General features: G+C 41.1%; 1 protein-coding gene across 6 annotated transcripts in view; it reads right to left on the bottom strand.

Moving 5' to 3' along the window:
- Positions 1-13,642, bottom strand: part of DOCK3 (dedicator of cytokinesis 3) — a 581,779-nt gene that overhangs the window by 40,204 nt on the left and 527,933 nt on the right. For all 6 annotated transcript variants that reach the window (XM_032868163.1, XM_032868164.1, XM_032868166.1 and 3 more), the window contains exons 29-32: positions 12,145-12,220; positions 11,514-11,614; positions 11,191-11,249; positions 8,832-8,980 (exon numbers count right to left, since the gene is read on the bottom strand). In XM_032868163.1, the coding sequence (XP_032724054.1) occupies positions 8,832-8,980; positions 11,191-11,249; positions 11,514-11,614; positions 12,145-12,220 (385 nt within the window). The remainder of the gene's footprint in view (positions 1-8,831; positions 8,981-11,190; positions 11,250-11,513; positions 11,615-12,144; positions 12,221-13,642) is intronic.

Below are 13,642 nucleotides of genomic sequence, written 5' to 3'. Positions count from 1 at the left end.
TACTCTTTTCCTAGTCTAGGGACAAAAAGCAAGGATTCCCTGGAAAGAAAAGTATTTTGAATCCAGAAGAGGCCTTTGCCATTTTTTTCCTTTTTTTCTTAAAAAAAGCTCATTCAAAAGAAATTGTGTGAGTAAATTACATTTGGTTAGAACTTTACTCTCTAGTCAGCCAGTCACAAAGGAAGCCTGCTGCTGGGCTAGTCCTCACTGTAATGGCTGACATGATTCTGAGTTGAGTAGGAGTCTTTCCTTCAGATTCTCCTTCAGGGTAAAATGCTCCACTGTCATCCTCATAGGACCTAAAGTCTTTGGGGCTCCTGCCTCTGCCACTGCCTCATCACTGGGGCCCTTGCATTTGTTATTGGATTCCTAAACTGTAAGGGGCAAGACGGTACTTGTTCCCACCCACTGATCTGCAAGGAACTCAGCAGTGCTCGGCCACTTTTCTAATAAGCTTCCCTGGATTTACTCTGAGGTGAGAAATTAGTTGTACGTGATGTGAGATAAATATCTTTTAAACCCCTAATTAGTCTATAAAAAATGTGGTATTTGGTATTTATACAGATACTTCACGTAAACAAAAACGGCATGGTTGCTTTTAGTGATGAGCTGTAACAGAAGCATTTTCTCATTTCGCATAGGACCAATGAGTCCGAAGGCAATGAAATAATAAAAAAAATAATTGGATTAGGAAATTAATTGAAGGCAATTATGGCTTCTGAAATCCCTTCAGCAGAAAATGAGAATGGATGCATAAATACAGTCCTGTTTATAGTGGTGTGTTATGTGGCCGTGATGGACACTGTCATTCATCTATATTTGGCCTGATGAGTCAGCTGCTTGAATATGCATTTCAGAGAAAAGAGAAAATCTGAGACCAAGGGTCCTTAGGGATCCATGTCATCTGTTTTTCTCTGTGTGGAGAAGAGGCTTCAGCAAGGACTTGCCTGGGGTCCTGTAAAGTCAGGAAGAGCCAAGCCCAGAGGCCAAGGTCTCTTATTCTCAGTTCAGATCTTATCTTGTCTTACTGGGGCAATCAGCTAGCCACACGCCTCCTGGTGTAAGAAGAGTCTGTTTATAACAAGGGATCTCTTTTCACACATGCAGATACACGTAGATTGTATTTTCCAGAATGGGGCAAAGCTGGGGAGGGGACCTGGAGCAGCAGTAGTACAACAGTGCACACATGGGTGCAGCAGTTCCCTGGAGTTCTCAAAATGGGTCCCTGGGCCAGCAGTATCGGTCATCAGGGATGTCACTAGAAATGCACATTCTTGGAGTGCCTGGGTGGCTCAGCTGGTTACACGTCCAACTCTTGATTTCGGCTCATATCTCAGGGTCATGAGATTGAGCCCCGCTGAGTGATGAGCCTGCTTAAGATTCTCTCCCTCCCTCTGCCCCTCGCCCCACTTGCATGAGTCCATCCTTTTTCTCTCAAATAAATAAATAAATCTTAAAAAAAAAGATATAAATTCTCAGGCTCTCAATGGATCAGAAACTTGGGAAGGAGAGAAGTAACTTGTTTCAAACAAGCCCTCCAGGTAGTTCTGATACCTATTCAAATGTTAGAACTTCTGTGTTAGGCAAAGGAGTTGGTGATGGAAGGCTCTGGGGACATGACTTCATCACTCTCTTCAGTATTGATAAAGGAAGAAGTTATTAGGAGAAACTGAGAAATCCAAAATACGGGAATGCTGAAGATCCATGTATGCAAAACCAATGTCTTTAAGTCAAATGAAATGCTAAGTTCTGCAAATATACCGTATCATAATTGGTAATACTGACAATTTCAGGTTTGCAGAGTTACTTTTATCCTATGGAACCAATATTCCTAAAGTGACAAGTGACACCTTGTTACTCACTCATTCAACAAACATCTGTCCTGTGACAACCAGCTGCCTACTTCAGAACAAGATATCTCCCTCTCTCAGTCTACGTTTTCTTGCTTACAAAGCAGTAAGAGAGGTTAACAGTCCTCTTTGGTATCCCTGTGCGCTAGCTCTTGGGAGCACTCCATGAATGTTAGTTTTGATTTTCATCTCCATGAATCTAGCATGTCTCAGGTACCACGATGGGTTCTAAGGAGTAAAAGCACAAGAAACAGCCCTGGCCCCCAAGAGCTAGCTCATCATCTCAAAGAGGAGGCAGGGACAACAGCTGACTCATCTCAGCATGCTCAGTGCTTGGGACAGCACACACAGAGAGGGTGGCCTGCAGTCTAACACATCAGTGGACAGCAGCATTTTGAGAGAAGAGGTGTTGTAAAAACTTAAGGAAAGCTTTTGCTCTTTGATCCAGGAATTTTAGGTGAAAAGTTCACCTAAGCAAATAATTAGGAATGGATATATTTTTTGCAATATTAGCGACAAAAATCTGGAATGAACCTGTTTCTAAAACTAGGAGCCTGACTAAAACCACAGCAGTCTAAGCCATGCAATGAAGAGTCTGTGGCCTCCGAACCGACAGTGTGGTACTGCGGAGCATGAGTGGCAAGAAGAGATGGGTGACAACACGCTACTAAAAACGGAGATTCCAAATCAATACACACAATGGCCCTCGAAACCGCAATATACACAATGACTCCATCTTTTAACTTAAAAACTTTGATGTATGGAAAAAAAAAGTCTAAAAGTGACATAGTTGCCCCTCACCCAAGTTACTAGTTGTAGGTTATGGATTAGATTTTTTAATTATAGCTTATTACAATTTTAATTTTTCTACATTAAATAACTACTACTTTAATAATTAGAAGAAATAATTTTAGTAGGTAGGAAGAAGTAGGGGAATAGTTAACAAGGCCAAAGCTGTGGAAAGCACAATTGGAATCAAGACAAAAAAGTCATTAAATTTTGGTGATTAGAGAGTGATGGGTGATTTTGAAGAGAGCAGCTTCAACAGAAGTGGGTACACACTAGACTGGACAGATAGGAGGGTGCGAAGTGGAAAGGGGGGGTGCAAAGAGTAGATTACTTTTTAAAAATATCTGATAGGGGCATTTTTCAAAATTCTGGAGCAAACATTCCTAAAATCTGTATGGAACCAGAAAAGACGCTGAATTGCCAAGGAAATGTTGAAAAAGAAAAACAAAGCTGGGGGCATCACGTTGCTGATTTCAAGCTATATTACAAAGCTGTGATCACCAAGAGCATAGTACTGGCACAAAAACAGATACACAGACCAATGGAACAAGGTAGAGAGCCCAGACATGGACTCTCAACTCTAAGGTCAAATAATCTTCGAGAAAGCAGGAAAAAATATCCAATGGAAAAGAGATAGTCTCTTCAATAAATGGTGCTGGGAAAATTGGACAGCTATATACAGAAGAGTGAAACTCGACCATTCTCTTACACCATACACAAAGATAAACTCAAAATGGATGAAAAACCTCAACATGAAACAAAATCCATCAAACTCCTAGAGGAGAACATAGGCCAGATCAACTTCTCTCAAAATATGCCTCCAAAGACAAAGGAAACAAAAGTACAAATGAACTTTTGGGACTCCCATCAAGATAAAAATCTTCTGCACAGCAAAGGAAACAGTCAACAAACAAAGAGCCAACCCACAGAATGGGAGAAGATATTTGCAACTACAAAGGGCTGATATCCAAGATCTATAAAGAACTCCTCAAACTCAACACCCAAAAAACAGATTATCACGTCAAAAAATGGGCAAGAAGACATGAACAGACACTTCTCTAAAGAAGACATACAAATTGCTAACAGACATATGAAAAAGTGTTCATCACCATTAGCCATCAGGGAAATTCAAATCAAAACCACATCGAGATACCACCTTATACCATTTAGAATGGCAACAATCAATAAGGCAAGAAATAACAAATATTGGAGAAGTTGTGGAAAAAGGAGAGCCCTCTTACACTGTTGATGTGAATGCAAGTTGGTGCAGCCACTTTGGAAAACAGTGTGGGGATTTCTCAAAAAATTAAAAATAGAGCTACCCTATGAGCAGGCAATTGCACTACTAGGAATTTACCCCAAAGATACAGATGTAGTGAAAAAGAAGGGCCATGTGCATCCCAATGTTCATAGTAGGAATGTTCACAATATACAAACTGTGGAAGGAGCCAAGATGTCCTTCAACAGACAAATGGATAAAGAATATGGGGTCCATATATACAATGGAATATTACCCAGCCATCAGAAAGAAAGAGAATGAATACCCAACTTTTGTATCAACATGGATGGGGCTAGAAGAGATTATGCTGAGTGAAATAAGTCAAGCAGAGAAAGTCAATTATCATGTGGTTTCACTTACTTGTGGAACATAAAGAATAGGAGAAGGAAGGGAAAAATGAAGGGGAGGAATCAGAGGGGAAACGAATCATGAGAGATTGTGGATTCCAAGAAAGAAGCTGCAGGTTTTAGAGGGGAGGGGGGTGGGAGGATGGGTTGGCCCAGTGATGGATATTAAGGAGGACATGTATTGCATGGAGCACTGGGTGTTATATGTAAACAATGAATCTTGGAACTCTACATCAAAAACTAATGACACACTGTATGGTGACTAACATAACATCATCGTCATCATCATCATCATCATCAATAAATAAATAAAACAAAGAATACCTGATAGGGAGGTAGCAGCAAGATTTTTCTAATCAGGGATAAAAAGGTTTACATGGCTTGCTAGATAATTATTCACAATACTCTTTTTGGGGGAAGGGGGATGGGAACAGGGAGAGAGAGAACCCTTTTTTTTTTTTAAAGGTTTTATTTAATTTTTTTTTTTTTTGAGGTGGGGGACAGCACTAGTAGGAGAAGGGGCAAAGGGAGAGGGAGAAGCAGACCCTCTGCCAAGCAGGGAGCCTCATGTGGCGCTTGATCCCAGGAACCTGAGATCATGACCTGAGCTGAAGGCAGACACTTAACCGACTGAGCCACCCAGGTGCCCCTGGAGAGAGAATCTTAAACAGGTTCCATGCCTAGCACATAGCCTGACATGGGGCTCAATCTCACAACCCTGAGATCATGACCTGAGCTGAAATCAAGAGTCAGACTCTTAACCAATTGAACCACTCAGGTGCCCCATGGCAGTCTTAATGGAGGAAAGAACAGAACTTAACAGCTGAGTCTTAAAGTGTGAGACAAATGAGTTCCAAGTTAGTCTTCCACAAAGGTAACCTTCTTTATTCAATAGTAGCAATGGGGGGATGCAGCCTAGCCCCTCTTTTAACAGACTCAGATGACCCATGGTAGAGTTCTGCAATGCCAACCATTTCTTGGTAAAAGGTCCTCTCATCAGGCATTGGTGAATTTTGTACAATTAAAAGGCTGTGACAACACAGAAAAGCAACAGATCTCTTCTGTTTGAAGTTATTATTTCCCAAAGAAATAAAGGCATTAGGACTGCACACTCCAAAATGGATTATTATGTCAAACTCTGTTTACCCATGATAAAAAGCATCTATGAAAAACTTAGAGCTAGCTTCATACTTAACTGTGAAAACCAAATGCTCTCCCTGAAGATTAAGAGGAAAGCAAGGACGTGCACTTTCATCACTCTTATTAACACCAGACCAGAGGTCCTAGACAGTGCAATGAGGTAAGAAAAAAAAAAAAAAAACAAGGAGTGCCTGGGTGGCTCATTCAATTAAGTGTCTGACTCTTGATTTCGGCTCAGGTGATGATCTCAGAGTTGTGAGATTGAGCCTTGCTTTGGTCTCTGCACTGGGTGTGGAGCCTGTTTAAGATTTTCTCTCCCTCTTCCTCTGCCCCCCACCCCAATTCACCTGCACACACACTCTCTCTCTAAAAAAAAAAAAAAAAGGAAGGGAAAGGAAAAGAATGAAAAGAAGGGACATACAGATCAGAAAGGAATAAAACTGTCTCTGTTTAAAGGTGATAGGATTATCTAAATAGAAAATTCCAAGGAATCTCCAAAAACCTTCTGGAAGTAATAGTTTAGCAAGGGTGCAGAAAATAATATTACTATACAAAACAATTATATTTCTATGTTCTAGCAACAATTGAAAAATAAAATTTAAAAATCAGAGTAATTTATAACAGCACCAAAAAAATAGGAAATGCATATAACCTAACAAAATGTACAAGCTCTGCATGCAGAAACTATAAAACATTAATGAAAGAAGTAAAAGAATACCTAAAAAAACGGAGAGACACATTGCCTTCATGGACTAGAAGTATTAAGTATTACTAAGATATCAATTCTTTCCAATGTGAGCTACAGAATACAATGCAATCTCAACCAAAATCCCTGCAGGAATTTTTGCAGATATTGACATGCTAATTCTGAGACATAGGAGGAAAAGGGACTAGAATAACTAAGACAATATTGGGGGAAAAAAGAACAAATTTGGAGATTCACACCACTTGATTTTTAAGACTAACTCTAAAACTACCATAATCAAGACACTCTGGTAATGGTAAAAGATAAGACTTCAATGGAAAGACTAGTGAGTCCAGAAAGAGAACTTAACACCTATGGTGAACTGATTTTTGACAAAGAATAGTGTTTTTTTCAACAAAAGGTGTTGGACAACCATGTGGGAAAAAGAAAAAAAAAAGAGTCTGACCCATACTTCACATCTTATACAAGTGTTACCTCAAAATAGGTAATAGATCTAAATATAGAATTATAAAACCTATAGAAGAAACACAGGAGAAAAAATTTTGTGGTCTTGGGTTAGGCAAAGAGTTCTTAGATATGACCCCAAAAGCACAGTATATAGAAACTGGACTGCATAAGAATTAAAAATTTTTGTTCTGCAAGAGACACTGTAGTAAACAGAAGACAAGCTAAGTACTAGGAGGAAATATTTGTAAATCATATATTCAACAAAGGACTGACATCTAGAATACATATGGATGTACATATATATCAACAATAAGAAACTCAAAACTCAACAATAAGAAAACATAACACAATTAAAAATGAACACGTTTTGCATAATCATTTCACCAAAGATGATATAAAGATGGTAAACAAACACATTAAAAGATGCTCATCATCATTAATCATTAAAGAAATGGAAATTAAAACTACCATGATACATAACTATATACCTCTTAGAATGGTTAAAATAGGGGCATCTGGGGGCTCAGTTGGTTAAATGTCTAACTCTTGGTTTCAGCTTGGGTCATGATCTCAGGGTCCTGGGATTGAGCCCTGCATCAGGCTCTGCACTCAACAGAGAATCTGCTTGAGGATTCTCTCTCTCCCCCTCTCCTTCTGCCTCTCTCTTCCCACTTGTACTCTCCTCCTCTCTCTCCTTCTCTCTCTCAAACAAATAAATCTTAAAAAAAAAAGAATGGCTAAAATAAACACGTAAATAAATGGTATTGAATTCTGGTGAGCGTATGGATCAACTATAAGTCTCATACATGCTGTTGGGATTTCAAAGTGGTATTGCCATTTTGGGATAAAATTTGATAGCACCTAATAAAGTTAAACATACATTTACCACAATATCCAGCAACCCTATTCCTAGATCTATACCTAAAAAAATGAAAGTTTATATTCAAACAAAAACCTGTAAAGAAATGTTAGCAGCTATATTCACAATCAACAAAAGTGGAAATAATACAAATATCTTTCGAATGGTGAATAAACTGCCATGGAATACTACTCAGTCATAGAAAAACCAACACATGCAACTGCGTGGATGAGTCTCTTGATGGCATTACGCTGAGTGAAAGAAGCCAGTCTCCAAACGCTACAGTTTACATGATTCCATTCACATGACATTCTGGAAAAGGCCCACCTACAGTGGTACAGAATAGATCAATGGTTGCCATAGGTTAAAGACAGGGGGAGGGTTTAACTACAAAAAGGTAGCAAGATGGAATTTTTTTTTTATTGTGTTATGTTAGTCACCAGCAAGATGGAATTTTTAGGAATTTAGAAAATCTTGATTGTGGTGGTGGTTACATGACTATGTGTTTGCCAAAATTTACAGAACTATAAATCACAAAGAATGAATTTTACTCTTAACAAATTTAAAAATAAATAAATAAAAATTTAAAAATTATAGTTTGCCTGGTCTGCTCCTCACTGTTATAGTCACTCACTTTAAAATCACTGGTTCATCCCAAGCCACAGTGTTGGGAGGGAGCTTATTGGGAAGTGGTACAGTCTCCAACCCAATACGGAAATTTCCTAGAGGCCCCCTGGGACTATCTGCTTGACAATCACCAGCAAAGAGGAACACCCCACCCCCTAAAGCAGGCCAGCCTACACTAGACAGTTCCTGTTGCGAGCAAGTTATTTCTTTTATTAGCTAAAATCAGCTTCCCTACCACTGATCCCTACTGATCCTAGTCCTATTCCCTGGAGCTACACATAGAAAGGCAGAGGCCATCTCCTCTACCTTAGAGGTAGCAGAAGATTTGCACAAAGGCACAGCCCAAAGCTATTTAGTAAGAAGCTAAGGGCTTATTTATACCTCCTATGCAAGAGTCCATGAAATTCTGGGCTACCCTGAGCCATGAGAAGTCATCTGGTCTCAGTTCTAGTCATAGAAATGCCAGAGAGGGAGGACAACATGCTCCTAGGGCCCTCTCCTGAATGAAGCTGGGAGGTTACAGTCTTAAACCATTCTCTCCTTGAACAGAAAGTTTCTTTCGAAGATGTTCATTTCTTTCCTTTGATTATTTTCTGACCTTTAACTTCATAAAGAAAATCCACAAATCAATTCTGGCTGGCAAGGGAAAACCCTTGAGCAGGATTCAAGATGGTCAAACTACAGTCCATTCCCAGTGGAACCACATTCTGGCCATTTGGGTCACCTGCCTGGGCAGAGGGGTCTATCCAGAGGAGAGCACCCTGAACATTGATGGGTGTTGTCTTACCTGTTTGAAGTTGCCATTTTTTCTCTGCTCCCAGTCCATCATGTCATGAAAGATGGGAATCATGATATTCCGCACTTCTGGCTGTGGGACCAGTGTCACACCCAGAAAAGGACCAATCATTCCAGGAATAAAGTGGATCTTATGTTCACCTGAACAACAAAACCCAATATATATTAGTTTATGCTTTCTTTGGTCCCTCTATGGAAGGTTCCCATGTGGGGCCACAGTACCTACTTTCAAATGCCCTGGAAGGGACTGAGAATAAAGCAAGTTCTCCCCTATGGCTTTCTGAGATACTCCTTTTCTTGGCTTTTTAGAGTTCATAGATAAAACTGGTCCAGCCCAGCTAAAATAAATGTTCAATAGGCATTTGGTAGGAAACTATCTTTCCAAAGAATTAATGGGAGGTTCAGCAAACTACCTGAAAATCATTCTGAGGTCAAGGAACAGAGTTCACTACTTTAGGCAGAAGAGGATTTGTGAGTAACCCTACGATAGTTCCAGATTGTTCTGTTCAGTGTTGATTTAGCAAGGAAAACCTGTATATTTCTGCTTAAATACAATACACTATCCCTGGGGTTTCTACCTCTTGTCCAGAGGAATTTAAGTGGTAAGATGTTCATAGCCCCTGGTCCAGCTGCTAGAGGCCTGAAGTTCATGAGCATTTTCACTGCCTGTGCTCAAGTATGCCCAAGAAGCCTCCTCCTGAGTTAGCAGGAGCCTCCTGCACAACCCTACCCAGACAGAATGGTTTAGAGACTCTGTCTGTACTCCTCCCTGTCCCTGCCTCTTGTCTTCTCATTGTACTTCTGATGGCAGCACTGCATCTACTCAGGCCAGCTCAGAACAGCTTCCAACGACCTTTTGAGGCCTTTCCACGGCAAGTGGGTGATGCAGGTTTCCCTGAGACTGGCCTGCAATCTCGGCTATGTTCCCAGAAGGCGGGGCCGGTCCTGAGGACTGTGGGACAGAATTTTCCTCTTCCTTGTAGTGGTAAAACAGAGTGAGCCATCCTCTAGGGCTCTGCTTTCGGTCCTTCAGAGACTATAAAGGAGATGAAGTATGGGCCTGTGTAATGATTGCTACAGCCAAGTTAAGTCAGTTCTTGAGGACCAGAAAATACCATTTCCACCAGAAAAAAAACAAAACAAAACAAAACAAAAAAAAAAACGAGGCAAGAATGGCTTTATCAGGCAAACCTGGCAACTTTTTTGATTTTTTCCATTGTGAAAGCCTATCTAAGGAGCAAAGGTTAGCCCTGAGGCTGACTCTATATATTCCCATCTTGGTATTTGGTACAGTTTGTTAGCACCTTGTGTTTCTGGGAATTTCAGAGTCAAGTTTAGGGTTAAAATCTATACCTTGACCATGCTGGAAGCAGGATGTAGGAGTATGGAAGCTGGAAAGGCTGCTTGGTGCAATGTATCCTCACTCACGGAGGGAAGCCCTAGTGTTCACCGGCAGGAATACTTCACACCTTGTCTGCTGCTTCCAGGACTGTAAGATTTTATGACCATCATTCCTAAGGCCTCAGAGCCATGAGTAACAGCCAGGAAGAGTGACTGCTTCTCTAGCATCCCAAGAGGCCACTTAGAAGCCTCTAGTACCAAAGGATGGCTCTTCTAGTCAACAGGGCAATCAAAGGACTCCACTAAACACTGACAATTTCAGGATATTAGAGAAGCTGCCGAAGGAAAGGGAGCTAAAATCGATTTCCCCTAGAGGCTGCGATTCCCTTCTTGCATGCAGTCCTCATGCAGACGGTGGCAGAAACCTGATCTGCAGGGTCTGAATACCAGAGACCCAAAATTGTTCCAATATTTATGAAAACGCATAGCTGCCCTTGCTCGTGTGTGGAGTGTCTGCAAGGTCTCTGCCTCACTTACGAACGATGAACAGCAACGAACGTACAGGACTGCTGGATCCCTGTAACTGTACACCTGAAACTGTTATGACACTGTGTGGTAACTCGAGTGGAATTAAAACTTAAAAAAAGATCTATGCTTCTGAACGGCAACATCTGCACTGGGACATTCAGAATGCAGAAGATTTTACTAGCATGAGTTCTCAAGCTGGGAAAAACTCCCAGAGCCTTTATATTCTTCTCCTTTTGACTTTAGTTCTCGAAAAAGGGAGTGTGCATATGTATTCCTGGGGTCTTGCTTCTCAGCCTAACTCTCCCTGCCGAGAGCTCTGTGCACATGTGCTGTACCATCCGGCTGAGGTGTTAGTTGAAGATATGTAAAGGTTTCTTGGGCCTGAATTAACATCCACAAAACCTGGGAGAAGTTATTAGTCTTGTCACTTTTTATTTGGCTATGCAATATGTGCAAGGGAAAAATAGGGAGAAAAGACCTACCCAAATTCTGCCACATGCTGAACAGTTCATAAGCCATCATCACACGCATGTCCCCATACCTGGAAATAGTAACACAGGAGCCAGCTTTCAGGGGGAGAAAGTTCAGGAAGGCAGGGCTACAAACCCTATAAGGTCAGCACTTCAGCACTGTTTCTAATGCGTCCCCCAATACTAAGTCATTTGGCTCTCAACTGAACTCTCACAATTGGCTCCTTGGGAAGCTACCCAGTGAGAACCTTGTGGACGTCTGAGGAGCCTCTCAATTGAAACATAACCCCATCTGGGCATGTGGTAGGGAGGTGAAGAAGAGACATATGTCTTACTTATCTAGAATCTTCTTCCTCTTGGCTGAAGTGATGATTTCTAGCTGAAGGCTTGGCTGATTTATGAACAGAACTGCCAGGCTAAAATAAGAATTCCACACCTAGAGAGACAGAGAAAGAGAAAACATGTGACAGCATGAGTCCTTAACCTTACAAAGAGAGATTCTAAATATATGGATGTAGCACAGAATTCATTTCACAATTTTAAGATCTTGATTTTTTTTTCCTTTTTAAGTATCTTTGCAAACGGAACTTTTTTTTTTCTTTCTTTCTTGACTCCTTGAAACCCATAGTTTTGATTCTGGCCTAGAAAGCCTACTCCTGGAGGTCTGGCTCCCAGCACCTCCAACAGGGGCACTCTAAGGGTATAGCCTACTCACTGTCAAATTTGCAAGTGGTTCAGTGCTATGAACATACTAATAAACCAAACCCAGTGAGCTTGCCCCAGCTCCCAACCACCCATCTGACAGCTAGGTAAGCCCTTCTCAATTTCCTGACCTGAAAAATTGAGAGCAAAATAAAATGGTTGTTCTTAGTAAACAAAACAAAACCCAGAAACAAAAACAGTGAACTTTTTTTCTGGCTTTCTAGTGTTATTACAAAGACAGTGACGGATTTCAGGAGCTCCTACCTTAAAGTCGAAGTCTGTTTCTGTGAAGTTCTTGTGCAGTGCAGAAGACAGGTACTGGACAGTAGTGACTATAATACTGCAGTAAGGGGACAAGGCATTGGTGGAGTTAAAAGACTAATGATGGCATCCAATAGCTTAGCATCTCTGACCTATGAGCAAACGCCTTGAGTACAACTTGCTCTCATATAAGATGTGACTACAAAAGAAAGGGATAGATGGCACAAACGCCACAGAAAGCATTTCTTGGAGAAATGTCCCAAAGTTGGCAGCATAGCACAGAACATCAGTGGGTTCTAGGCCCGGCTCTGCCATTACCTGGCCTTGGCACAACTGCTGTCTGGGCCTTAGTTTCCCTGCCTATAAGTGTGGATGGGAGGAACTAGTTGGTTCATTAGGATTTCTTCTAGTTCAAAGAGTGATTCTAGTATTTTGAGGACTTCTGGGCACTGAAGGTAAGACTAACAGAGGACTTACAGTATAATTTTATTATTTTACTTGATAACAAGGGTTTTTAATGGTTAAATCCCTACTGTTGTCACACACTATTATTTGTATCTATAAGCTATTTGTTTTCAGCCTTTGGCTTAGAAAATCACTCTCAATTTTAGCCTGGGTACATATAAGGAGCAATGGAAGGCTGCCTTGCTGTAGCTGAAGGCACAGGTTAAAGTAGAGAGGAAATGAAGTGGGATAGGCAGGTAAGGGTTTGACTACAGAGGGCTTTGGGTGCCTGGCAAAGTGCTTACACTGAGCACCCTGGCTTTGGCACAGGAGGTGACAAATTTGAAAGGCAAAATCCTCAAAAGAAGAGGCTGTTACTGTAGGATCAGCTATGGGCCCTGAAGTACTCCGAGGAGAGTTAAGAGAGAACAAGAAGGAATGGTGCCTGGGTAGCTCAGCTGGTTAAGCATCTGCCTTTGGCTTGGTCATGATCACAGGGTCTTGGGATTGAGCTGTCGGGCTCCCTGCTCAGTGGGGAGCCTGCTTCTCCCTTTCCTCCCCACTTGTGCTCTCTTTCACGATCTCTGTCATTATCTCTGTCTCTTTCCTCAAATAAATAAATACAATCTTAAAAAAAAGAAGAGGGAATCAAATGGAAAATCCATTATTTGAGGAAAAACATGTGCAACTTTGTTTATAACCATTCTTCTGTTCTGTATAAAATGTTTACAGTTTTGAAAAAAGAAAAAAGTGCCCTATAAAAGGTAAAGTGAAAATGATGCTGATACATTGCTAATATATCTAACATAGATTCTGCAAAGTGCCAACATAAAAAGCGGATCAGGGTGCCTGGGTGCTTCAGTAAAACACTGGACTCATGATTTCAGCTCAGGTCATGATCTCAGGGTTGTGAGATTGAGCCCCACATTGGGTTCTGTGCTGGGTGTGGAGTCTGCTTGGGATTCTCTCTCTCTCCCTCTGCCTCTCTGCCCCTAGTCTCTCTCTCTCTCTCCCCCCAAAAAAGAAAAAGGAAAGCAGATCAGTGGGAGAAGGCAGC

This window comes from Lontra canadensis, unplaced genomic scaffold, assembly GCF_010015895.1.
Source record: "Lontra canadensis isolate GAN:19392208 unplaced genomic scaffold, GSC_riverotter_1.0 scaffold35, whole genome shotgun sequence".
Classification (NCBI taxonomy): Eukaryota; Metazoa; Chordata; class Mammalia; order Carnivora; family Mustelidae; genus Lontra; species Lontra canadensis.
The sequence above is the reverse complement of the archived record's forward strand: the minus strand, read 5'-3'. Positions and strand labels throughout refer to the sequence as shown.